Genomic DNA, 23658 nt, shown 5'->3' with positions numbered 1-23658 from the left:
ACTAATGGGACACGAATGTGTAATAGTTTGGTCTGTTTTTTTCCAAACGTTCATGGATGGATGCAGGGTTTGATTTCCATGCAGACGGTAGATTTTGCGGGATGCAGATTTACCGGAGCTGGAAATACTGATTATTCCAATTCATTCGCAGATTTTGATTCAGAGTTTCATTCTCAGATGCTGGGGAACAAGTTGTGCGATTCTTTGGGTCCAATATCCATGATTATCAAATTGAATGTCCCCGTTGTTAAGGGAAGTATCCAATGTAAGGATATTTTTGTTTTGTAGAAATCCCTTACACAGTTCTCGGTAGCTAAAACCAGTAGTGTTCAGAGACTAACATATCGGATAAATTATTTTTTCAGAATTAAGTAGATTTATTATATTAAATTCCTTAGGCGATTTATTATATTAAATTCCTCAAAAGTATTAACTTTAATACCGATTATGAGAGACCAGCTTAAAATTATCTAATGTACCATTCTTTCCCAGTAACTTTATCTTTCTGAAGGATAGATTCAGTAGATTGTTATCCTGCGCTTATGTTAAGTTTCCTCTAATTCCAGGAATAAAAGAAAACAGACATCTATCATAAACTGAAATGTGTATATTTGTATATAGAAATAATTTACATCTAAACTAAAAAATTATTTAAAGGAAGTTTTGCAGCACAATGTTAGTTTATGACTCTTCAATTTTATCTAGGCCTTTAACTGTCATATGTTTAAAAATAAATATTTATAAATTATATAATTTATTGGCCCTTTAGAATTTTGAGACAAATATACATAAAGTTGTGTTTTTTAATATTCTTTTAAGAACTACACTTCTTGGTAAATTGAAAGCATTTTCAATGCCTAGGGTTTTCTCATTCTTGTAATTCTAAACGGAGAAACAACATGATTTTCTTTAGAACCGACATCCTGAGTCTTCAGCACATCTGCTCAGTATAGAGAAAGCGCTGCAGTTGAAGTACACAGGCTCCGCACTTCCTGCAAATGCCTCAGAAGGGGCCCGAGTTTTCTGTAGTGAGACAAAAATGTTGTAATATGTTCTTCAGCTAGAGAGAAGCTTCAGTATCAGCTTTCAGTCCAGTAGAAACAGGAAGGGACCTTTTTATGGCACCTTGTCTGTACTAAGTTTCAGTGTAGCCAGAGACAATGAGCCAGTGTAGCCAGGGATCGTCCTCACACACCTTCAGATGTTTACTTCTCTCAACAGCACCATGGAGACTGTGGCTAAGCATACTTCACATAATGAGCTTTTGTCACACGATTAACAACATATGTAAGCAGAGACGATTTAAACCCTGCTCTGGCTGACATGTTTTAATTTCATCTAGGAGATAGGTCATCAGACTATAAGATAATATCTAGTAGTGTGCAGTTACAATGCTCAGTATTTATTTTTTTGCCTTACTTTCATTTTCTTAAAGAAGAGGATCTTGTGTTTTCTTCAAGAAGTCTTTCAGGGTGAAAAAAATCCCTCCCCTCAGACATGGGAATGGAGCATTGCGGTTTACAGGCCTGACATGGGGACAAGCGCTTCTTTTACTCTCTGTGTAAGTTCAAACAAATCTTTTTCCAGCTGCAGCTTATTTAGTTTCTGGCCTGGAGTCAAGTGAAGCAGTTTTTTTTTGCTGTACAGCTGCTGCTGCGATTCAAGTGCACAATATTTTGTTGTTCCTCGAGGTGTTGTTACAACATGTATCTTCTGTTTTATCTATGGAAAGGCCTTACAACCCTCTTCAACTGCATTTGTCTGAATCCTGCTAACTAAGCGGTCTTGGTTTTGTGTACTGGTATATCCTCTTCTTTCTGAACAGTTTCTGTCATATACAGCAAAGCTGTACAAGATAACATCTTTATTTTTTTATTGTTGTAGTTTGTGGGGTAAGAAAGTGTACCTATTCCAACCCCCTTCATAACAGAGTACTGTGGACTTGAACATTTTCTGCTCCATTGAAACCAGAATCCCTCCATAGACTCTCCCCTGTGTCAGAAAGGTTTCTGCCACATTGTAGAGTAACAATAAATGCTTCATCTTTTACCCCACAATAAACAGGACATTCCCACCACTCCTATCTATCCATGCTTTTCATAATCATCATATGCAAAGAGAGAACAGATAGTCCTGAAAACTAACAACGAATATAACTTTTAAACTATCATCTGTTGCATGTTGTGTAGAAAGAAACATATAGAATCCATTGTGTTATAGTATGGAAAGCATTGCCACATTTGAAGGGCTTTTTGTTATCTTAAAAATGATTAATTAATCCAGTGAACTATTTATGCAGGAAACCCGGAATGACCACTCTTGACAGCAGTGCCTCCAGTAAGCAGTCTTCAGACTCGAATACCTGTAATACCTGTTGTCTTTTGGTCCTTTATTGCAAAGTGGTAGTGGACTATGTAACAGACATATTGCTGTGTCATTGCTGTAGGTAATTGTGTGTAAAGGGGAATCTTTTCAAAGTATAACTATTCCACCTGAATAAACAACTAAATATAATACTTAAGCTGTGTGTAAATGTTACATATCAGCTGTGAAAAGCCATTAAAGTGGCCATTTGTGATGAATCAGCATGTGAGGGTAATGCACTGAAAAAAAAGATTAGCTTTTAACCTTAATGATCAGTATACTGTAGCTGGAAACAAATTATTTGGAACTAATGACTCACTAGAAGGTACTGAGAAATGTATAAAATACTGAAATGTTGAAGTGGTAAAAACAGATCACTGTCAAAAGCAAATAAAAACAGCCTGTTGATACTGTCCTCTTGCTTTCCACACAGAATTCTGTGTCGTCAGTAAATATAAAAAAGTGCAATGCTAAGATCAACCCAGAATCTTCTCACAAACACCCACTGAGCCAAGTCTTCGGAGCGCCACTGGAAACACTCAGAGAGGCCGGGCTCATGGTGTGTGGAGTTCCACTGGTTCTCCACAACATGGTGGAGTATTTAGACCACTATGGTAAGTACCTTTGGAGCAAAGCCTTCAGTTTTATCTAGGGGAATGTTTTTCACAATTTACAAAAAAATGTTTTATTTTTAATGTTTGGCAGATTTTTTAATGTATTAAGTTTGCGGTTAAAGGGTTGATAAACCACTCCAAATCATTTAAATATTGCTGATAGTTCATATCTTCAGCTCCTGTCTGAAAGATTGTCAAGCCCCTTTATTCCCCCCACCCTAGGAGTCCAGCAGAAAGGCCTGTTCCGTGTCAGCGGCTCAGTCACTAAAGTCAACCTCCTAAAGACAAAGTATGATGCTGGAGAGGCTGTGGACCTGCAGATGGAGGGGGATGCCCAGTGTGTAGCCTCCTTGATGAAGCTCTTCCTCAGAGAGCTCCCCACATCTCTTATTCCAGCTGTGCTGCACACAGACCTGATCACCGCATTCAGAGGTGCAGTATCCAGCCTTATAACGTAAATGCATCATAGGAATATTGAATATATAAATCAGTTATGGTTCAAATCCTGGGGTGCTATCCGCATTGACTCCTCATGTTCATCTGGGTTTCCTTTAGGTGTGCTGGTTTCCTCCCACAGTTCAAGGCATACTGGGAGGTTACTTGGCTTCTGTAAGATTGGCTCTGGTGTGAGTGTGTCTGTGTTTGAGTCCAGGTGTATCCTACTTTCCACCCAATGTTTTGCCAGGATAGGCCCCAGGCCACTGAGAACCTGAATTGTATAAATGGTTATTGAATTTGATGCGATGTGAATATAAATTAAACTGCAAAAACAAAACAATGATCGCTTCATTATTGAGACGCAGAGGTGAATTTAATCAGCCCATCTCTTGTTGTAGATTTATCCCTCATTTTAGCTAGCAGCTGTAGACTTTCCCGAAAATGAAGATTCCAAATAATTATAACAGTATAATGTCAGAAGACTGAACAATGGATTAATATTAACATCAGAATTTATCCACCAGTGTGTGATGCCATTAAGGTAAACCACAACATTAAATAAAGGCTTTCATGGGTATCCAATGAGCCCCAGTCTAGGTGAAACCAGTCTGAAGTTCCTAAATGTTTTTTTTAGGACTCTTTATAAAGTAGGCCATTAAACTAATTAGGAATTGCACTGACAATAATGAATATTGAGTAATTTCAGTATTCTAAATGTACTTTCAGCAATATGTGATTATATTCTTAACCATGTTTTCATTGCAGAAAGCAAAGACGAGGCTGAGCTCAACCACCTCTTGAAGAAACAACTGGACAGCCTGCCTGCGGATCACTATAGTCTGCTCTCATACCTTACTCACTTCCTCCTGAGAGTTGCAGCCCACAGCCAGGATAATCAGATGACAGCGGAGAATCTGGCCACAGTATTTGGGCCCTGCATATTTCAGTAAGCTTTTTCGGGTGTTACTTAACAAAAGGCACCGATGCATTTTGGGAAGCCATCTTTGAGTATCAGAGTCAGGGAAAGTTCAGAGCCGTGTTGTCTCCCTGTCTGCTTGTCTCTCCCAAGTTAGTTTTGAAACTTTTTGCACCACCAATATGGCAAGAACGTAAGATTGGTTACAAATGAGAAGAGGCCATTCTGCTCATCCAACTCACTTCGTAGTCAATAGTTAGCTGATTCAAGAATCTCATCCAGCCATTTCGTGAATGAAACCAAGTAACTGGGCAACTTGTTCCTGACTACCATAAACAAGTAAAGAATGGCAACACACCCTTAGTTTTAGAAAACTAAGAAACGTCCATAAAACATAAAAGAGCTGTATTTAATTTTAGAAAGCAGAATTTTTATGTCACTTGTACATAATATACACGGTATATGGTGACACTGGGTTGCAATGAATAGAGTTTCACTAGGTCAGGAGTTTTGTTATTGGAGACAAGTCGAAGGTAGAAGAGCAGTTGGGATTTCGATTTCAGATAGAGTAAGGAAATGGAGTGCTAGGGCTCATGTAAAATACCAAGTGCTAAGCACATCTTGTGTCCTTACGCTGTGTAACGGTCCTATTTACAGTTTGTCCTGATGTGTACTCAGGCCAGGCCCCGGACACTTGATAGGCTGGATTCCAAAGGAAATTTTAGCTTCTATGTAGGCCCTGAACACTTGGTCATCACACTAGAAATTCAAAACTAACTTTCAACAGCTGAGAATTATGTACTGTGTGTGTATCGGAATGCCCATATAATCTGTTTGAAGTCTAGTCAGAACAGAAGAGAGATCCAGAATCGTCTGAGTATTTGCTTATAGCTCAGAAAGCAGAGAAACCGTAGGGTGTTTTTTTTCCATTATGTTTAATTAGGCCTTTCCGTAAAAGTAAGTAAATCAGCCACAAATGTTATGTACACTCACATACCAGAGCTATACAATGTGTATTCAAATAACAAGACCGCAAAGGTGGATGCCCAGACTGGGGGAATCGGACAAACGGAACTGTATCACTCTATAACCCCCTTAACACAGGGGAATGATTAGAGACACTGTCAGCAAAGGTGATTTTTGGATCTACCATTCTGGGATTCTCAGGAACATACTGACAAGACCACAAGGACAGAATAAGTATAAGTCTAGAAACAGACCAATTGTATTGGATGGCAAAGTGAGTCAGAACTTCCTTTTTAAATTCTTCTGACTTGTGATCTGAAGTATTTAATAGAAACTATTGACACAGCAAATCAATTATCTTAAAAGACAATCGTGTCAAAAGGTTCCTGCTAAGGGTTCGTAGCACATCGTTGTCCAAACTAGGATTTCTACTGCAGTGTGCCAGCTTTAAATCTGGTGTTTCTCATTATGATCACCAGAGGGAGCTATTGAGCTGACTTCGTATTAGTCAAATCTTTTACCACTATTGTTATTATTATTTAAGGAAATTGACTTTGGACAAAAGTATGTAATATTCAAGCTCATCACATTTTCTTCTAAATAACAGTAATGATTAAAAGCTTATTTTATTTCACATAAAATAATGATATTTTGGTTCACATGAAAACCTTGATCTGGGCCAGACATTGAGCATATTTTTAATGTAAAATAAGCAGGAATGTATACTTAAATGAAATCATGGGTAAGGCCTACTCTCTGATTAGAACAACTAGAATAGAAATATTTGTGACAAAAGTAGTGTGGCAATAAAAAATCTGGGATGGCCGAGGTTATAGTTGGGTGTTTGGTTCCTAGTATAACCAGAACAATAAAGATACAGAACTATATGAACAAGAGGGGCCAAATGACCTTTTCATCTTCGTATGGTTTCTGCTGTTTAAGACCCCGTGAGCCCAGTTTGGTCTCTATCTGTCCAGTCTAGTGTATTAAAATGAAGGACGCAAGTGTTACAGGACATGCTGTAATACAGCTCTGTGTGATCAGGGTTCCGGTGGGGCCCAACATGCTTCGGGACCAGTTTGTATGCAATGCCATCGTCCGGCACTTGCTGAAGAACCGGGAGGTGCTGCTGAGGGCAGGCTGGGAAGCACCGCCACCCGCACTGCAGCCAGCGCACGCTGCCACCGAGGTGAGACGTGAACCAGCTTCGCGCCGGTCACCACCACTCTGCTGCAGCGCTCAGCTCGGCGAGGGGCAGGCTTACACATTTCGCTCCATAATTATCGCTTAATTATTCGCTTAATTAATTAAGTGTGTAGCAAAGATAATATATATACCTTAAAAGTTGTACCTAACTCGATATACACATGCATACATCTAGAGGCATTAAAAACACAACACGTTCAACATCACATTTGGTACAGATAATGCTGAGGCACTCAAAATTCAAACCTGTTATCAAGTATGAGGATGTTCACTAGGAAAGGAGGCCAATTTTTGTTCAATACCTTGTGTATTGTAACGCATACAGCCACCATTGGTTGCAATGGTGGCTGTATGCGTTACAGTATCTTCCATTTGAGACTGGCAGTGCTCACACAAAAAAGCAGCATCGACGTTCCAGGAGAGTCTCTGTGTCCCGGGGAAATTTTATGAGGACTACACACACCTCTGCACTGGCTGGACGTGCTCCTGGACCATGATGACAATGTGTGCAGTGCATTCTGGGACACATAGGTTGATGCACGGCATCCCAGAGTACACAAATCAATGTGGCACAACCTGGAGGGACACACACAGACATTGAGCCACGCCAGACAATCTGACAAATGTATACACATTGGTACATGCCAAGGCACCCTCATTCGAAAATTAAGTAACTTCAATTATTTTTGCTGATAATTTGTGCATACAGCATATGCTGGTGAGGAAATATTGGAACCAAAATAATTTGTTGTGTTTTTGGTCTCTCAGTTTATATACTGTACATGTATTACCTCTATGACATCCATTTCACAGTAGGAGATTTAAACAGAAATAAAACCCAGTTTACTGGAAGTTTTTTTTAACTAGAAAACTGCAGAAGAGAAGAATTGTATTTACAAACAAGCCTTGTCACAGCCTGATCTGTGGTACCGAACTAACACTTCTAAAGGGTTCAGAGAAGAAAAGGCATTGGCTGTTGAATGCAGTGTGATGTAATGCTGTGTCTAATGCTAAACAAGAATGACTCCTTTTTACATGTGTGAAATGTCTTTGCATTAACCCCTGGCTCTGAAAAGTGACATTACCACTTTGTGAGTCATAATGCTTTTCTGGGCAAGTGTTTCTTAGTAAGGCTTTGTAGCTCATTTCTGCCTGTCACTGGTGAATTGATGATTCATGCATCGTCCTGACACTGCAATTTTGAGGTGTGTTCATCACTATAAAAACCCATTGGTTTCCAACGCTTTGATTTTTATGTGTAATTGATTAATGTGTTGTCAAAAGATTACTTTATGTGCAGGAATGGCGTAAGCTCAGGTTAAACAGCACAAACTGGCTCTTATTTCTCTTCCCCAGTCTGTCAACCCCCTCAGATTTCTAGAGCCTTCCCTGCATTCAGTGCTGAAAGAAATGGCTGTAAGGGATTATAAAACACCTTTCTAAGCACAGTCGAGTACAATATACAGACGATACCAAAACTTTTGCGTAAAAGGCACAGATTTTTTCAAAAAAATAAATGAAAAAACAGCATGCACTAGAATTATTTGTGGGTGCTTAGCTTAGCTTTATTTGTGGGTGGGCTATTATAGGAAGCTTGCAATGGTCATTAAGTTCTTCATGGTGTCACGTTCTTTGTCGGTTGTACACTATACTTGTGTGTCTCAGATTGTCAGTCATGATGCTGTCGAGTGCCTGAAGCCTGTCAAGCAGAAAACGTGTTTGTTGCTCCCGATATTGATTTCTGCTAGTTTTGTTGTGCCTTTTAAAGAAATTCGGTTTGGGGTTATCCAGCACTTGAAATAACAAAAGATGATACTTTCAAAGCCTCTGTGGGCTGAATTCTAACAGAAATCAACTGCTGCCTTGGTTTCCATGGAAACAACATTTGCCTGTGATTAGCCAAGGACAGGCTTCTCAGTTCAACTGTGAAAAGCTTTTTTTTTTTTGCAAAATTAAAAATAGCAGACTGAACCTTGAGGTGTTTTTGCTGCAGGATCATACAAATAGATGTGAAATTTAGATACCAGTACACCTGTTTGATTTTGATATACCTGTACCAAATCATATTGCATAAACCTCTCTGAGTACCAACCTAACTTACAAAATGAGTAGTTTTTAAATAAACATTTGTGGATCACCTCACTCAAAAGATATTTGAAATGTTTAATAAAGGCTTATATCATGAACTGACAGCAGTTTAGACCAGTGGGTGCCAGCACTATTATTGTGGGACCAATGTGCCCATGGGTATTTGTTCCAAATGGACCTTTAATCACTGGTGCTCATTGATTGATTTCATTTGATCGATTAATTGATGCTTGTAATTGATCTTTATTTGTTTAGACGTTTTGTCCTTAATCCTTGTTTCAAAAATACCCTAACGTACATGTAATTTACAGTACTCACAACTACTGTATATGCAATCTTTTCCTAGTAAAGAGTTTGCTCATTTATGTCTGACTAAAAAGCTTTTAATAGGCTATCAATTCATGATGAACGGACATAGGTGAAAATGACAGTGTTTCTTCTGTTTAAGTCCAATTGGTTACGTTTGGTTACATCAGCTGACACAGCTGACACACCTGAATGCGGGGAGTTCTGTAACTCAGGAAATGGCACTGAAGTGATACCAAGCACATACCTCAAGAAATGTTTTAAGAGTTGAAAAAAAAATAAAAACACCTACAATATAAAATGGAAATCAATTTGTCTGCAAATTAGACCTTGGCTGGAACAAAAACCAGAAGACAGAGAAGTCCCTCAGGACTAAACCGCTAGTTTAGACAACAACAAAAAACTTGGTAACTCCTGTAAGCAGATAGAAAAAACTATTCTGCTTTGACAGAATTCTGATGATGAAAGAAATGTAAATTTGGTTCGAGTAGATGTGGGTGGACAGGTGCAGGAAGAGTCAACCAGTTCAAGAATACTGAAAGCACCAGGAAAGGCTTATGGTTTTAAACATTGTTTTTCTCAGACTTTTTACAGTTTGTTTTTCACAAAGATCAGCAAAATTTAACTTTGCAAAAGCATTAGGGCACATTCAGCACTTACAGTACTTACTGTGTTTATTTCTATCATCCTTTTTGAATTAAAAATTAATTAAAACAACAAGACCAGATTGTTAATGGAACTCCATAGAAATATCTTATATAAATCTAAAAAAAGCAACTTCAATACCTGGAAGATAAACAGAAACTAACGCTGATGAGCAAAGCATATGTTGCTTGGCTTTGAAAGCTGTGAGGCGCTTTGGGCAACACAACCTAGAGCAAAATCTCTCTTGTGCCTCCCCTCTGGAGATGAAAGTTTAATCCTCAAGTGACAGGGGATGAATGGATTTACCCAGGACTAAAATTCACTTCTGTAAATCTATAACGCAGACCACTCCATAGCAACTGAACCAGCAGGATACTCTCCCTGTGGAAGTAGCTTAGAAAGAGAATAAGTAGTTTATTCAGTGCAATAATATTGAGGGTCTCTAGAGAAAGGCAACCTGTGTTTGTTTGGTGTTCAAAGGCCATACTTCTTTGAAGCCAATCCTTCTAATGTCTGATATCAGTACATTTCTATTAAGATGTTATGCATTTTTATTTCAGTGGCAGGCCAGCCACTCTGAAAGATCCGAAGTAACTAAGAACACAATCCCCAGAGAGAAGAGCACAGAGTTCCTTGGCAGTCCAGAGATAAACCTTCCTGCCAACCCGGTAGGTATTCAGAAAACGCTGGCAGACGGGATACCTTCTTATCTCAATGAGCCACATTATCTGTGCTACTAACAACAATCATTAACAAACTCTTTTTAGAAGTTATGTGCATTTGTAAAAATGCTAATCTGACTCATGCACATCAGCCCAGGGCTGTTTTCCAAAGAAAACTCAAAAATATCTTCTTATTGATTTGGCAGAGCAGAGGTTTGACAGAGACTGCATTAAGGTTTGAAGGTCAACTTTGAAAAATATGCTGTATTTTTCTATAGATACAATCTTGCAAAATTACACTGTGTGAGCATACATAATGAAAAACAGTATCTTTCTACCACACTTCCTGTAATTCATAGTTCTGCAATGTCAAGCTGCACATTTTGAATATGAAACGTACCATGAAGCTAAGCAAATATTCCAGTCTTTTACATTAAGTTTATCTTTTTATTTAGCGAAAGCTGTTTTTTTCCAACATTTTTTGGTTATTGGGGAAAACTAAAATTTCAGGGATACAGTATATGGAAATGCTTTTCTTTCTGGTCAAAAAAAAATGTTGCTCTGGACCTGTTAGGAGGAGCTCCAGAAGTTGGTACCTGTTGGCACTGAGCAGGGCTCTTCTCCACACAGAGAAGTGGCTGTGCCTGGAGACACACTGACATCAATCACAGGCCTCAGCACATCGCTGATCTTAAGGTACAAAACCATTTTTCTCTGAATCTCTTTGAAGACTGACAGTGGACCCTTCATCCATCCATCTTTCCATTTTCTAGTAGCTATATCCAGCAGAGGATTGTGGGGAACTGGAGTTTATCCCAACAAGCAACAGGTAGAAGGCACGATACACCCTGGACAGGACAAACACTTCCTTTTCTCAATTTTAATATTCTCCGCCACATTTTCCACTTGTGCCTCTAGTTTGGATTTCACAGTTTACTCTGATCCAAGGGTCTCGTCTCGCCAGTTCTCGCCAGAAGCCAAAGTATCAGCTTCACCCACATGGCTTAGTACGTTTATTCTCGAGTCCCCCAACCTTCAGGTGACGAAGTGCAGTTTTTTTATTTTTATATACTAGAGGACAGTATTATAACATAACATCCCTTGATTTCTACACTTTTGACTATATATTCTAATTTTGTTTACCTTTTTTATCACTTCCCCACTTTATCTGAATAATGTGTCAACATACAGTACACACCCAAGTAGCCTCTTCTAGCACATTATTTTCCATTTTGTGTTTATAGTTTATATCTTTACTACCTGCATGCAAAAACCTTGCACTTTTCTACATTTTACATCATAAACCAGGTTAGTCTATAGTGATCTGCAAATGTGATAGTTCACTAGCTATACCAGAATCTAGATCATGGATAGTAATTGAAAAGAGCAGTGGAACAGAGATCCTTGTGGCATTCCAGTAATTACATCATCCCAATTGGAATAATCACGCCATAATTTGCTCATGGGTTTTGGGAAAAGGTAGGACCAGAGTATTTTGTAGCAGTGAATTCAGTCAAAGTAAGTACAGTAAGGACTGGTATAGCACTCCAATGACATTAAAGACGTTTTTTTTTCTTGAAATGCATGGGCTATTCACTGGTGACTCCACAACGTTATTGAAGGTAACAGATCATTTTAAAGGAGGAGAGAACAGGACTTAGCTTGGTAAGCATGAACAGTGTTCTAAACCATATTGCATTTGATTCTTATAAGGCTGGCATGTTTCTACTTAAGTGTCCTATTTCTATGATGTTATAGCTTTAGATAAAAAATATTTTGAAAATTTAGTATTTAGGGTTATACTAATGTCTTCTCTTTTCTTTGTCCGAAGACAATCAGAAAAGATCTGTGTTCAGATTTCATAACTATCATATCATAAACAATGAAATACTTGTTTATTTCAATAATGTTATCACAGTTTATATTTTCACATCCTATTTTTTACATAACATATTTGGTTGTTTCTACGTTTTCAACAGAAATCAGGAGATCTGATCTTTGCATTATGGCATTTCAAGACTTTGATACAGGCAGTGCCTGCTCTCCTTGTAGAAAACAGTATTCCTTAAAATAATAATATGAGATTTTCACCATAGAACAGGAGTTGGTCATTGTTTTAAATTAATTTTCCATTGCTGGTTTAAACGCTTCTAACATTGGGCGCACTAATCTTCAGCTGCATGGAAAAATACTGCCAAAGTTTATTATATAGCACCGTTATGGCTAATGAGATTATGAATTTAATAAGAGATGTATTGATATATTTATGCTGATATGTACTTGATTGGATTAAAGCTTTGGCACATCTACACGTGCAATCTACACATCTGTTTGTGTTATGATCCTGTAGCATCCCATTCACTGACCTTTAAAGGTAGCACAGATAGATTCTAAAATTGGTTTCACATCAGATCTAAACTGCATTAGGCATGATGTGTTATCAGCTTCTGAAAGGAGGAACCCTTTTCAACAATGAAAATGTTCATTATGACCTTAATAACTTTAAAATAGCAGCTTCTTTTCTGGTTAGGCCACGGCTCCCCCTGCATTTTGCTGTCTGTTCGAACAGTTTGACCATTATTGGCATAGTTCTTATGAACTGTGTAGCTGAAGAGTGGAGTGAAAAGAATTAAGGTATAATATATAGAAAATTAAAGCAAAAGGTTGTCTTATGTCATAAGGTATCACTCAACCCACTGGTGATAAAACATCAGCATGTTCATAAAATGGTGTGGTTTAAATAGTTACATTTTGGAGTGCAAAATTTAATTTAATTTTTATCTATTTATGAGAAAACAAGAGCTGCAAACCAGCGTGATCATGTTCTCTATTCTAAGATCAATAAAACAGGAAGCCTGTGTAGTACTGATAATTTAACAGGACTGCCTATGGACACTAGGTGCTGATACAAAACTTACCATTGTCATGCTGAATGCTATTACCATAGTTGGTCAGAAATATTTATCACATGATACTCAAATCAATTTTAGAAGCATATCTTACACATTGTTAGTGAGAAAAGTGACTGTAAGTGTAGTTATATGTGGTGTATGTTCTTATGAGTAGGCAGGTGAAAAATCTTTTCCAGGCGGAGTGGGATTATGGCAGTTTGAACTGGAGAATTAACACTTAAATTAAATGATACATGATTCACTTAACTAGGGACAACATCATCCAAGGATTGAATACTCTGTGAATGTTTGGAATTCCTTGGTGAGATAGGTTTTACTTAACCTGTTTGGTTAATGGGAACAATAGGGCGAGAAGGCTTGGAACTCAAAAGGTAAAGTGTGTTGACCCCAAAACCACCAGGACAGAAACAAAGGAAAGAAGAGATGTGGTGAATGGACGACTACGACAATAGCTGTAGAAAGTTTGCCTCAGCAAGTTTGAGCCAGTTCAACTGCAACCATATAGAACAACTGCGACCAAGTTTCTTTGGTCAGCAATTAGATTAAATGGTCAGGAATACCAAGGTGAGCTGGTGAATTGGTTAAAATGTTACGGAGGTGAAAGAGAAGAAAATGAAATATATACTAATAAGTCTTTCTCATTATCAAAGAGGGGACTGGTAGAGGAGGCACCTTTGAGAAGTGAAGGTGGAGATAGTTGAGGAGAGGTTTGTGAGAACTAAGGTGACTATTTTTTAAAATAATACAAATCGGTGCCTGAGTTGAACTGGTTTGTTTTAGTTCTCGTAAGACAAAATACTGGTGTGATGCAAGATTAAACATTGATATCTGATAAACAGAGAAGAATTGATTGTTTGAAAGATGTAGAAGGGGCTGTAGGTTCAGAATACTTCAAAGGGCCGAAGGGACCAAACAGGAGGAGAGCTTGCAATGTCTTCGCAACAAATGGAGAATGGTAGCCTGTTCTAAATGTGCAAATGCGTGCAGAAAGAATGCCTCCTGTGATTTGTGATCAGTAGGCTTTTCATAACATTGGAGACTTTTAAAAAATAGGAAAATTGACAGATGGGTTACTGACTCATAAAGAGATCCATAGAGCAATTGCATTCCACTCAGGTAAGCCTTGAAAGTAGATGACCATACTGTACCTTGAGCGTTTCCTTGCAGTATCATATAAAGGAAATCAACGCAATGGATGACATGGAATGATTGAAAACACTTCTATGTGGTCCAGTAAAAGCTGAGTGAGTGAAGTGCAGCTCCTGATAATGTGGCCTCTTGGCTTGTCTGAAGGCAAAAAGGATGGTTCACAGGGAAGAAGAGATCCAAATAGGCTGTAATTGGACAAGGATCCAAATTACCAACTGGAGTCAAGGACTGGAACTTCTGAAAATGAAATTGCAAGAGCACTTCAGCAATAATATTCAGATAGCCTGGGATACTTGAGACAAATGCAAAGGGAGGCATTTAAGTTCAGTTTATGTAGCTAGTTTGATGGTGATTTTAATTAGGTAATTGCAGCTGTGTGAGACCTACGTGTTGTTGTTAATAAGTGCAGTTTTAAATGATCCATTTAAATTTAATATCTGAAAATATATATTTTTCAGATATTGTGTTGGTGAAGGGCTGGAGTGCTTCAGTGTTGCTGGTGGGGGTTATTATGCGAAAGAATCCATCTTTTTTTCATAACTCATAACTTGCCTTTCAACAGGCCTTTATTTAATTTGACTGGCCAGAAGAAAAAATATTTACCACTTGTTCTTTGAAAGTAATGTTGCATGAAGGACGTCAGGTCTGCCACTTGGCAGCTGGGACAGCACAAAGTAAAAGGGGCAGGTCTGAAGGTGAGGAGATTTACAGAGAACCCCAGAGAGCTCCAGTGTGGCTCAGATACTATGCTGAGCACATAGAGGACAAAGATGTCAATGCCATGAGGTGTTGCAGCGTACTGGACAATTCCTGTTCAAGGTAATTGTTTAATTAATTCCTGGAAATATTATTAACTTCAGTGCTGAGAATGTACTGATAATAAGTGTTTAAAAATAAGCTTAAGTTGATTTTAATTAGCAATTCATAGTGATTTATGTGCATATTAAGTTCTTAAAAAGTAGCACCGCTGTTGTTAACCTAGCAAGTTATGCAGAACTGCAGCAGTTGAAAATAACTTTAGGTGTTGCCAAACCACAAAAAATGTTAGGAATATTAGAAAAGCTAAGTGAAAAATGTTGTTATTAATGCTTTAAAGATGAAATGATTCCTCTTCCTGACAGTAATTATTACCTGGCCAGTGTCTGAAAACAGGAAATATCTAGGCAAATGAAAAGAGGTAATGAACAGTTGGGGGATTGAGGGAAGTTGAGAGATCTCCAGATGAAAAGAACAACTCCATCTTGGAGCTTTGACAAGAAACTGCAGCACAGTATGAAGATGGGTTTCAGACTCTCTTTTCCCAGAGCTCTGCCTCCAGGCCCTGCTATCTTTTTACTTCTCCCACATTGGAAGATGTCTTAGCAATCGGGAGTGAAAATGTGATCACTGTGGTTAAGCTTTCCAATGAAAATGGAGTCTCTACTATAGAACCTTTACAGGGTAGGGGGAAACATGTGATGGGCCAATGTCCCATGGATGGGGAGTCACATGCTCTCTAGTCTGTTTATTGCCTCAGTAACAGGGTTGAGCTCTGGCCAATGAGTGGCTGCGCTCTGGTGTGGACTTTACCCTAGAATTTGTGGGGATGTCACAATAACATTTATTATTTTATAAAAATGACTTTATTTGTAGACACTTCCATCCATCCTTTTTCCAGGCCCACTTTGTCCAATGTAGGGTCTTAAGGGAGATGGAGCCTAAGTCTTGATAAAGTAATTAGAAAATTGTAACATAAGTAATAATAAATATTGTCTACTAAAAGTAGAATTCTTTAGGTTAAAACACAGGCTGTACAAAATGCTGGTTCAATTCAAACCTTGCACATCTATTTTTATTGTCCACTTGAAGGGATTAAAATATTTAGAAATTATTTAGCTAAATGATAAATTATTTAAAAAAAAGCTTTATAAATTTAATTTAAAAATTCTATGATGTTAAAACAAAGAAAACTATGCCTACTGTATCTTCATTGTCCTGATGTGCCGAAATTGGCAAAAAAAAACAGTGCTGATTTATGAGTTAACCTGCATGAGCAGTGATTCAAAAAGAGTTTTTTTTTTAAAAAAATCATTACTCTCTGTAGGGAAATTGAAAATGAAAGAATGTTTATTCTTCAGAACACAACCCTGATATTAGCCAACTAACATTTCTTTTTTCCGATGTGCTTCATTTTGCAAAAAAACGTTCTATATACGAAGCAGGATGAATAAACGTTTCACTGGCTTAAATACCATATACAGTATCTTTGGCTGGAGCGACAGCTGCCACTTCCAGCCTAATGCTATTAATTGCAGACCTGTTATAAACCAGCATCCTGCACTGCGTTTCTTGGTGTCAGAAAGGAACTAAAACAGGACCTCAGCTTCTCTCTGAAAGATTTATTGAATTTGCTGCTTAAAATGGAATTTACATCCCACTGACAGTGTCTAGCCTGGTTACAAAGCAGATAAAGCACTGACAATCAGATACATAATACAACACAATCACACACATAACACACAATAAAAAAATGATTCTTGACTGATTGTTATTTAATGAATACAGCAGGATCAAAGAGTGGGCGCAACTTGTGAAAAGCAGAACTGTCATTGCACGGATGCTCAGCTGGCTGAGTGAATGTGGACACCATATCATGCTTTGTACTGCATTTCAGTAACAAACTTCAACATCTCTAAGTGATGATGTCAAATGTTGAGCTGCTTATATAGTGATATTAAAAGATAATAAATATATTAATCAATGTGGATTGATAACAACATTTCCTAAGAGGTTGAAAAACAGTGTGAGAGTAAGGTGGCAGCTTGCATTTCATTTTCCAATGGCAAGTTACTTATTGTAAAGTGCATAGATTAACTAGCGAGGTAAGAGTCATCAGAGACCTAAGCTGATTCTGGTCTCTAACTGCTGGAAATACCAACATTGTATTTCTGTGACTACATTTAATAAAATTATAGATTAAACTAGTTTTACATTCAAAATTTACTATTAAAATATTAATTGTTGATACTACATGTACCAGTATAAAAACCTAAAAACAAATTCAGATTGCCGAGGTCATGTTCAGTAATTTAATGAAACTATCACTCGTACAGTTTAGCTAGTAATCTTGCTGTTATTAGTAACAGCAACAATCCTCTCATATTAATGTGAAAATTACATGACAGGAAATATCCAGGTCATTGTAATTAAAAAGAAACAATAGAAAAAGAAACAATAGTTTCAAACATATTGTGATCAGATGTTGCCAATAATTGATTTGAAACTGTAAATATAAAACATTATGCTGTTCGAAATATAAATAAACTTAATCATAATTTTGTTTTAATCAATAACTTATAACTTAAAAATCATAATAGTGTTTAGGTTGATCATTCCCTATTAAATTAGTTTTTCTTTCAGATTGATGCTAGTACAGTATGTACTGCAAAGAACAAAATAACTGATTCTATAATAATTTGATTATAATGCTGTGCATTTCTTAACTAATTGATAATAACTTAATTTATAAATAAACCTTTTCATCTATGAACTGATCCTGAGACCTTGATGGGTCTAACTATTGATTATGTTAAAACTCAATTGGTGTCCTGATTTCATTATGATTTACTTCATAGTCTATTAATTGGTTGCAGTCTGGCCTTAACCTCACAATTTTGTCCATGAAGAAACAGAAAGAAGAGGATTTGCCAGCTTTCTTAGGTGATTTGGGTATAAGAATTAAGTGAGCAAATAGGTTGTAAAAAAAAATGTGGATTCTCTTGATGCACACACTAAGCTTTGTCATCAATCTATCAATGCACATTGTATAAAATAAAATTGAATTTATCCAGAATGCGGTCTAGTTAAATGAGTGAGCTAAAGACTGAAAATGAGAGTGGATGATGTTTCTGTGACACATGTGCAATGAATTTTGTCATGTTAAATTGGTATATTCATCCTTAATGAACTGGGAAAATCTAGATCTATCTGCTTCTGTTTCTCCAAGAAATTTCCTTAATCTTGGAAAATAGCTTATGATTAAGAATTAGTTATTACCCGTGCAAATACAGAATGTTTTCTTGTGTAACTTGTACGTGCAGAAACAGTACAAGCCCTTCTGTTGTTTTGTATTAAAAAAATATGGACCCACAGCGTGATGGACTCCTGCAGGAAATCCGTTTGGTTCGGACACAACTTTCCTTTGGAAATTAATTACAAAGCTGTTCATTCAGGTTTCAGCTGGCTTGGCAAGGCTTTTTTCTTGTGTTTGGATGTAAATCCACAAAAGGTCGTTTTCATTTTCTTACCAGGTCAGCATGTGTGGTTAGAAGAAAAGGAAAAAAATATGACTGGGTCAGCATTTGAATTCTTGACCTTTTCTTTTCTTCTGGAACTTCTTTCGGCAAGCATTTTCTTATGGGGAAAATGAACCTGTCTGGGTATCGTCCAAAGGGAAAAATATATAGTAGCTTTCTATTTTATGTTTGAGATGCATATAACTTTGTGATGATACTTTATGTGAAACATGAAAAGACTTTAGAACTGCAGTATGAATGTGTATGTAATGCTGTCAGCAGCATCTGCAATTGTAAAAGCAGAAACAGTTATAGTAGGCTCCTATCGTGCTTAAACCCTTGTAATATTCACCAGGCTTATCCAGGAAGCACAAGACACGACTACACTTGGGAAGAAAAACCGGTCCCATTTACAAGTCACACACACAAGCATACTGGAACAATATACAGTAGCAACACCAGTGAACCCTAGGAGATACCTAGAGCACCTGGAGAAACTCTATGTAGACATGAAGATAGTGCTGGATTTACACATACAGTATAGTGTTAAAATTTAATTCCACATCCTTCCAGACTCAGAGACAATGGTTTACTGAAACACTAATCCTAATACTCTTTGTTGTTTCCTTTGATACTTGTAAAAAAGTGTACTCTGTATATTTGGATGCTATGCAGAAATTTATAATGCTACCATTTTCACTATAGTTTTCTCAATGCTGCATGTTAACATAAATTAGAAATAGACTGAATGATTGTTGCAGAAATGTTTCAGAGTACCTTTAAATAGCTCATTCCTGAGTTAAAGTAATTCTTGTTAAATGTGTGGATCCTTACTATAATTTCTGTTATATTTATATCATAGAAATTTTATATAATTTATTTCAGAAATTCTTTCTTTCATTTTTTCCCAGGGTTTCTGTTTGCATTTGAATCAAACTCAGATATGTAATTGGTTGTTGTACTGGTGCCAAGCAAAACGTAGTTTTGTATAGACACGTGGTAAAAGTGTATTTTGGTTCCTGTAATCATGAAGTCCTGAGTTAATATTTGCCTTCATCCAGTGGATTGCACAAACAATCTTGATCTGGACTCTACTGCGCTTTCATCTTAGAATTTAATTTGATGTGTCTAACTGAAATGGCCACTCTCACGGGTATCCTACCAGTTTGTTTTATTTAGTAAAACTGAAAGATTTGTGAGATTTATCATATCAGTTTGTCTCAGAACATGTCTTTTCTAAGCCAAAGCTTGTACCAGCTATTTTTAAAAAACTGTCTGGGTAAAAATGGACTCTTCATGATACTGGCACCGATCTTGAGGGAGCCAGCACTGAAGACAAGTTAAAGAAGTACAGAATAAAAACACAATAACAGAAGGGACAACTTCACAAGAAGAGAAACATTAACAAGCAGCATTTATCAATTATGGCTATCTTGTGATTTCTAAATGTGTTTTTATATTTTCACAGTTGTTTTTCTAAAGCCAACAATATTTGGTCATTTGACTTCACAGTACAGAAACATGGTACAAAATATCTACTGTGTGTTTTGTACGAGTTTTTATCTAAATCAAGAAGTCATTCAGATGAAACACAATCTGCTCTGAAGCAAAAGTTTCTATATTTAAAGTTCAGGGATGTGAGCATGTTTTTGACTAATGTTTTTTGGTGCTAGCAGAAGTTATTTTCACTTATTATTGCGCTCCAGAAAGGTTGCATGTGACTGCGGGTTCACATGCACTCAGTGATCAACAGCAGACTTCAGAGAGGAAGCTTGTAAACTGATTCCATCAGGATGTCAGCAGTTCTTCCTTATGAGAAGGACACACAGCCTGGGGAAGAGAAGGGCTTATCAACACTCTTTTCCTCCTTTACAGCTATGACTATTTAAGGTTGGGATTTCCCACTATGGCAAACATGTGAAGCAAGCTGGGACTTAGCAGAAAGAAGTGTCATAGTCCTTATCCGAACTTTGCTTTTACTGCTATAAATAAAAATGGTGCTGCTATGAAACAGTTTAGGATTAAATTTAGGGACACTATGAAAGAAACTCCCGGCTGCTGCAGAGTTGTATTGTATTTATGTAAACACCGAACATCAGTTATCATTGCTGATGACATCTTTTATTTGCTCTGCATTTAGGAAGCGTAGATGTTATTTTTGTATATGTTATGTAACCTGTAATCAGTCTGAATGGTTTATCGGATGGATTTTGAAAAAAAGGCTTGATTTCAGTGTCAGAAAAAAGGTTTACAAGAAGGATTGCTTTCTTCATAAAATTTCAGATTTGTTCATAGCTTCCATTTTTGGTTTAAAAATAATTTTAACACTATGTACAATGGTAAAATGTAATGATTTATGTTTGGGGTTTTGGGCTGCCAGTACGTAAAGATAAAAAGGAGATGGTGCGAAGCTATTCATTAAGGGTCTTGTAGGAATATAACCGTATTCAGGTCTATCCTCACTATTAATAGCAAAAACTGATGTAAAAATGCTTCAGAATCCTTGCAGCAAGTCTCTCTATTAATATCAAAGGAAAGCAGAGAGATGTACTATATCAACGGCAACAGGCCCTAAAACTGCAGTCCTTTTAACAAGTACTCTGATGTCCAGATCATTATTTCATTGAGGAGCACTAGGCTTTGCTCTGCTAGATTACCTTAAATCCAAAGCCAGATGCATCCTGATGGTTTAAGTCTATGTCTGTACAATTTCTAGATCCAGAGGATGCAATATGGAGTTGATAAACTTTATGAGAAGGTCAGTTTGTAGTCTTGCACTTCTTGCACAGCATCTTTTCTAGCTCCGCTCCCTACATTCCCTTGCAACTGCCTACTTAGCTCATTCCTCACAAGTTAGGGGCATTTTGGCTTACATGACCCATAAAGTATTAATATACTTTCCCTTTGTATTCATCTTCTTGTTTTGTAATTAGAATTTGACAGTAATAAACTTAGTAACCTTAACCCTAAGGCATCAGATTTCAGTGCAGTAACTACGTAGAAAATGCAGTTCGTTAATACCACGCATTTTGAATTTTGTAGTGCCTGGAGCCCTGAAAACTATTATACCATATTTGAAAAAGTATTGGTAATAAACAAAAAGTAGGCTACTAATTTGTCCTCACAGTTGCTATTATTAGACAAAGAGAGACATATATATAGTGATCTTAATTATTTTTTTAAGGTCACATAATAAATGAATGGAGTATTAGAATTGAACCTTACAGATTCAGACATTGTAGCTCGTAATATGGTTTGTGCAGTCTGTCTTAGATCCCTGTGTAGGGATGAGAGATAATGGTGAACCTTTGGAGCTCAGAGTTCTAAAATATCTTCTGAGACATAAGAATTGAAATTTTATTTGTTCTTTATCAAAGTGAATTATCTTTTCCTCATTTTCATGCCCCATTTTCTATTGATTTGAGTTTCACCTACAGAACAGGCTTTTATAGACTTTCTTCTTTGAGCATCATTATTCCAGTACTTGCAATATAGACTTTATGAAAATAAAAACAATTCTGACAGTATAATATTAATTAAATGCAAATTCTTTTTAATGCCAAAAATAGCAGATTACTTTTTTTACTTTTGTGAACTCAGACATATTTCCCATACTATTTTGTTTTGATGGTTCAACTTCTGCAAGTCCTCTGGAATTTTTAAGAGGGGAGGGTTTCATTTAACAGTGCTTATTGAAGTGGACACCATTGACCTACATAGCTCTGTTTTCTGGAATCTTTGGCTGAGCTGGTACATTGCCCATTTCAGTTGAAAGCGCTCTGTAGTGAGTTTTCTGCCTGAGGAGCTGACAACAACACTGGACTAGTCAACAGTCCACTATAAACATGTGCATGGATACGACCAATACAAATGCTAGGACTGCCAAGACCTTTCTCATCAGAGTTTATGTTACTGCTGTTATTTTTGATTCGCAAATCCAATGTTTTCTTGTCTTCTGTGTTTCAGTATACAAGGCATCTCTAATGGTGGTGTGGATTCAAAACAGTAAGTAACAGCCTAAAAACAGTCACAAAAATACTGAACGCTTATTTTCAAAAGTTTTGTCCTTCTTTTGAGTTGCGATGCTTATCATAATTCCTGTCTCTTTATTATTTTGAATTTACCGTAATGCTGTGGATTAGCTGTCAGTGAAAGAATGATAGTACTGAGTTGTGGTGTAACACTGAGGTAGATATATCAATATTACACACATTGCACATTAATATTACACGTCAGATACATTAAGATAACATACAATATAATGTATGATGGTATTTGCGGTTTAATATGTAACACTGTACTGTGCATAACTGCTGCACTTTAACTGAAATCCTTGAGGTCGGGGATGTCTTTGACTTGGTGAAGGCTTGTTGGAAAAGGAAGCATCACGACAAGGATAACAAGCAGTTGAAAATCTGAAAGGCAGGGGTTTTAAAATCTGACCTTATGACAAACTTAAATGACAAGTCATAATCCTATACGCTTTAACGTTCAAGAAGCTGCCTTTTATTTTCTTGGGACAACGATTGGACAAGTCAGTTCTGACCTTGAAGGAATGTTTTGCTCTAGTTGTGACCACTTTGATAAAGAATGTGAACATCGTAACCACCATCCATGTGAAATGCTTCTGAATAATTAGCTGCAAAGAGGTCAGTTTCCAGTCTATATTAGTCTCCACCAACGCTGAGCAAGGATCCATTTTCAGTGTGCAGAGGAATTTTCATGCTACATGGTGCTTACATTTAAGCTTATTACTGTTTCTGAAGCTTGATGAGTGTTTAGAATGAAATCATACCCTTTTCAGTGGTGAATGTAAAAGCAAAGGTATCTGAAATCTTCAGCCAGTAGAAACAGTATGCTTAAATTTGGATATTAATATCCTCATGGACTGTTCACACAGAAGATGAATTACTAGCTTTTATTTCTCAGGCAAGGAGCAGCAATATCTCAAATGAACTACATGCATTCTATTATGTGACTGTCATTAATGTTTTTATAATTTGTAGCTGCTAAAATTAGTTTAGTTTGTTTTGGTACAAAAAATATTTTGTGGTTGATTTTACACAGCTAATACTTCTTTTTTCATAATAGTAGGTTTGTTCTTCAAGTTAAGGATGC

At 37.0% G+C, this 23658-nt stretch overlaps 1 protein-coding gene across 1 annotated transcript in view; it reads left to right on the top strand.

Moving 5' to 3' along the window:
* Nucleotides 1–1334: 1334 nt before the first annotated feature.
* fam13c (family with sequence similarity 13 member C) overlaps nt 1335–23658 on the top strand; it is a 42181-nt gene continuing 19857 nt past the window's right edge. Inside the window, exons 1-8 of the mRNA XM_006630380.3 lie at nt 1335–1561; nt 2798–2978; nt 3201–3410; nt 4182–4362; nt 6343–6487; nt 10104–10211; nt 10780–10901; nt 22507–22545. Coding sequence (XP_006630443.3) covers nt 1532–1561; nt 2798–2978; nt 3201–3410; nt 4182–4362; nt 6343–6487; nt 10104–10211; nt 10780–10901; nt 22507–22545 — 1016 coding nt within the window. The 5' untranslated portion in view covers nt 1335–1531. The remainder of the gene's footprint in view (nt 1562–2797; nt 2979–3200; nt 3411–4181; nt 4363–6342; nt 6488–10103; nt 10212–10779; nt 10902–22506; nt 22546–23658) is intronic.

Source organism: Lepisosteus oculatus, chromosome 4 (genome assembly GCF_040954835.1).
Source record: "Lepisosteus oculatus isolate fLepOcu1 chromosome 4, fLepOcu1.hap2, whole genome shotgun sequence".
NCBI lineage: Eukaryota > Metazoa > Chordata > Actinopteri > Semionotiformes > Lepisosteidae > Lepisosteus > Lepisosteus oculatus.
Note: the sequence above shows the minus strand (reverse complement) of the source record. Positions and strands in the feature narration are given on the sequence as shown.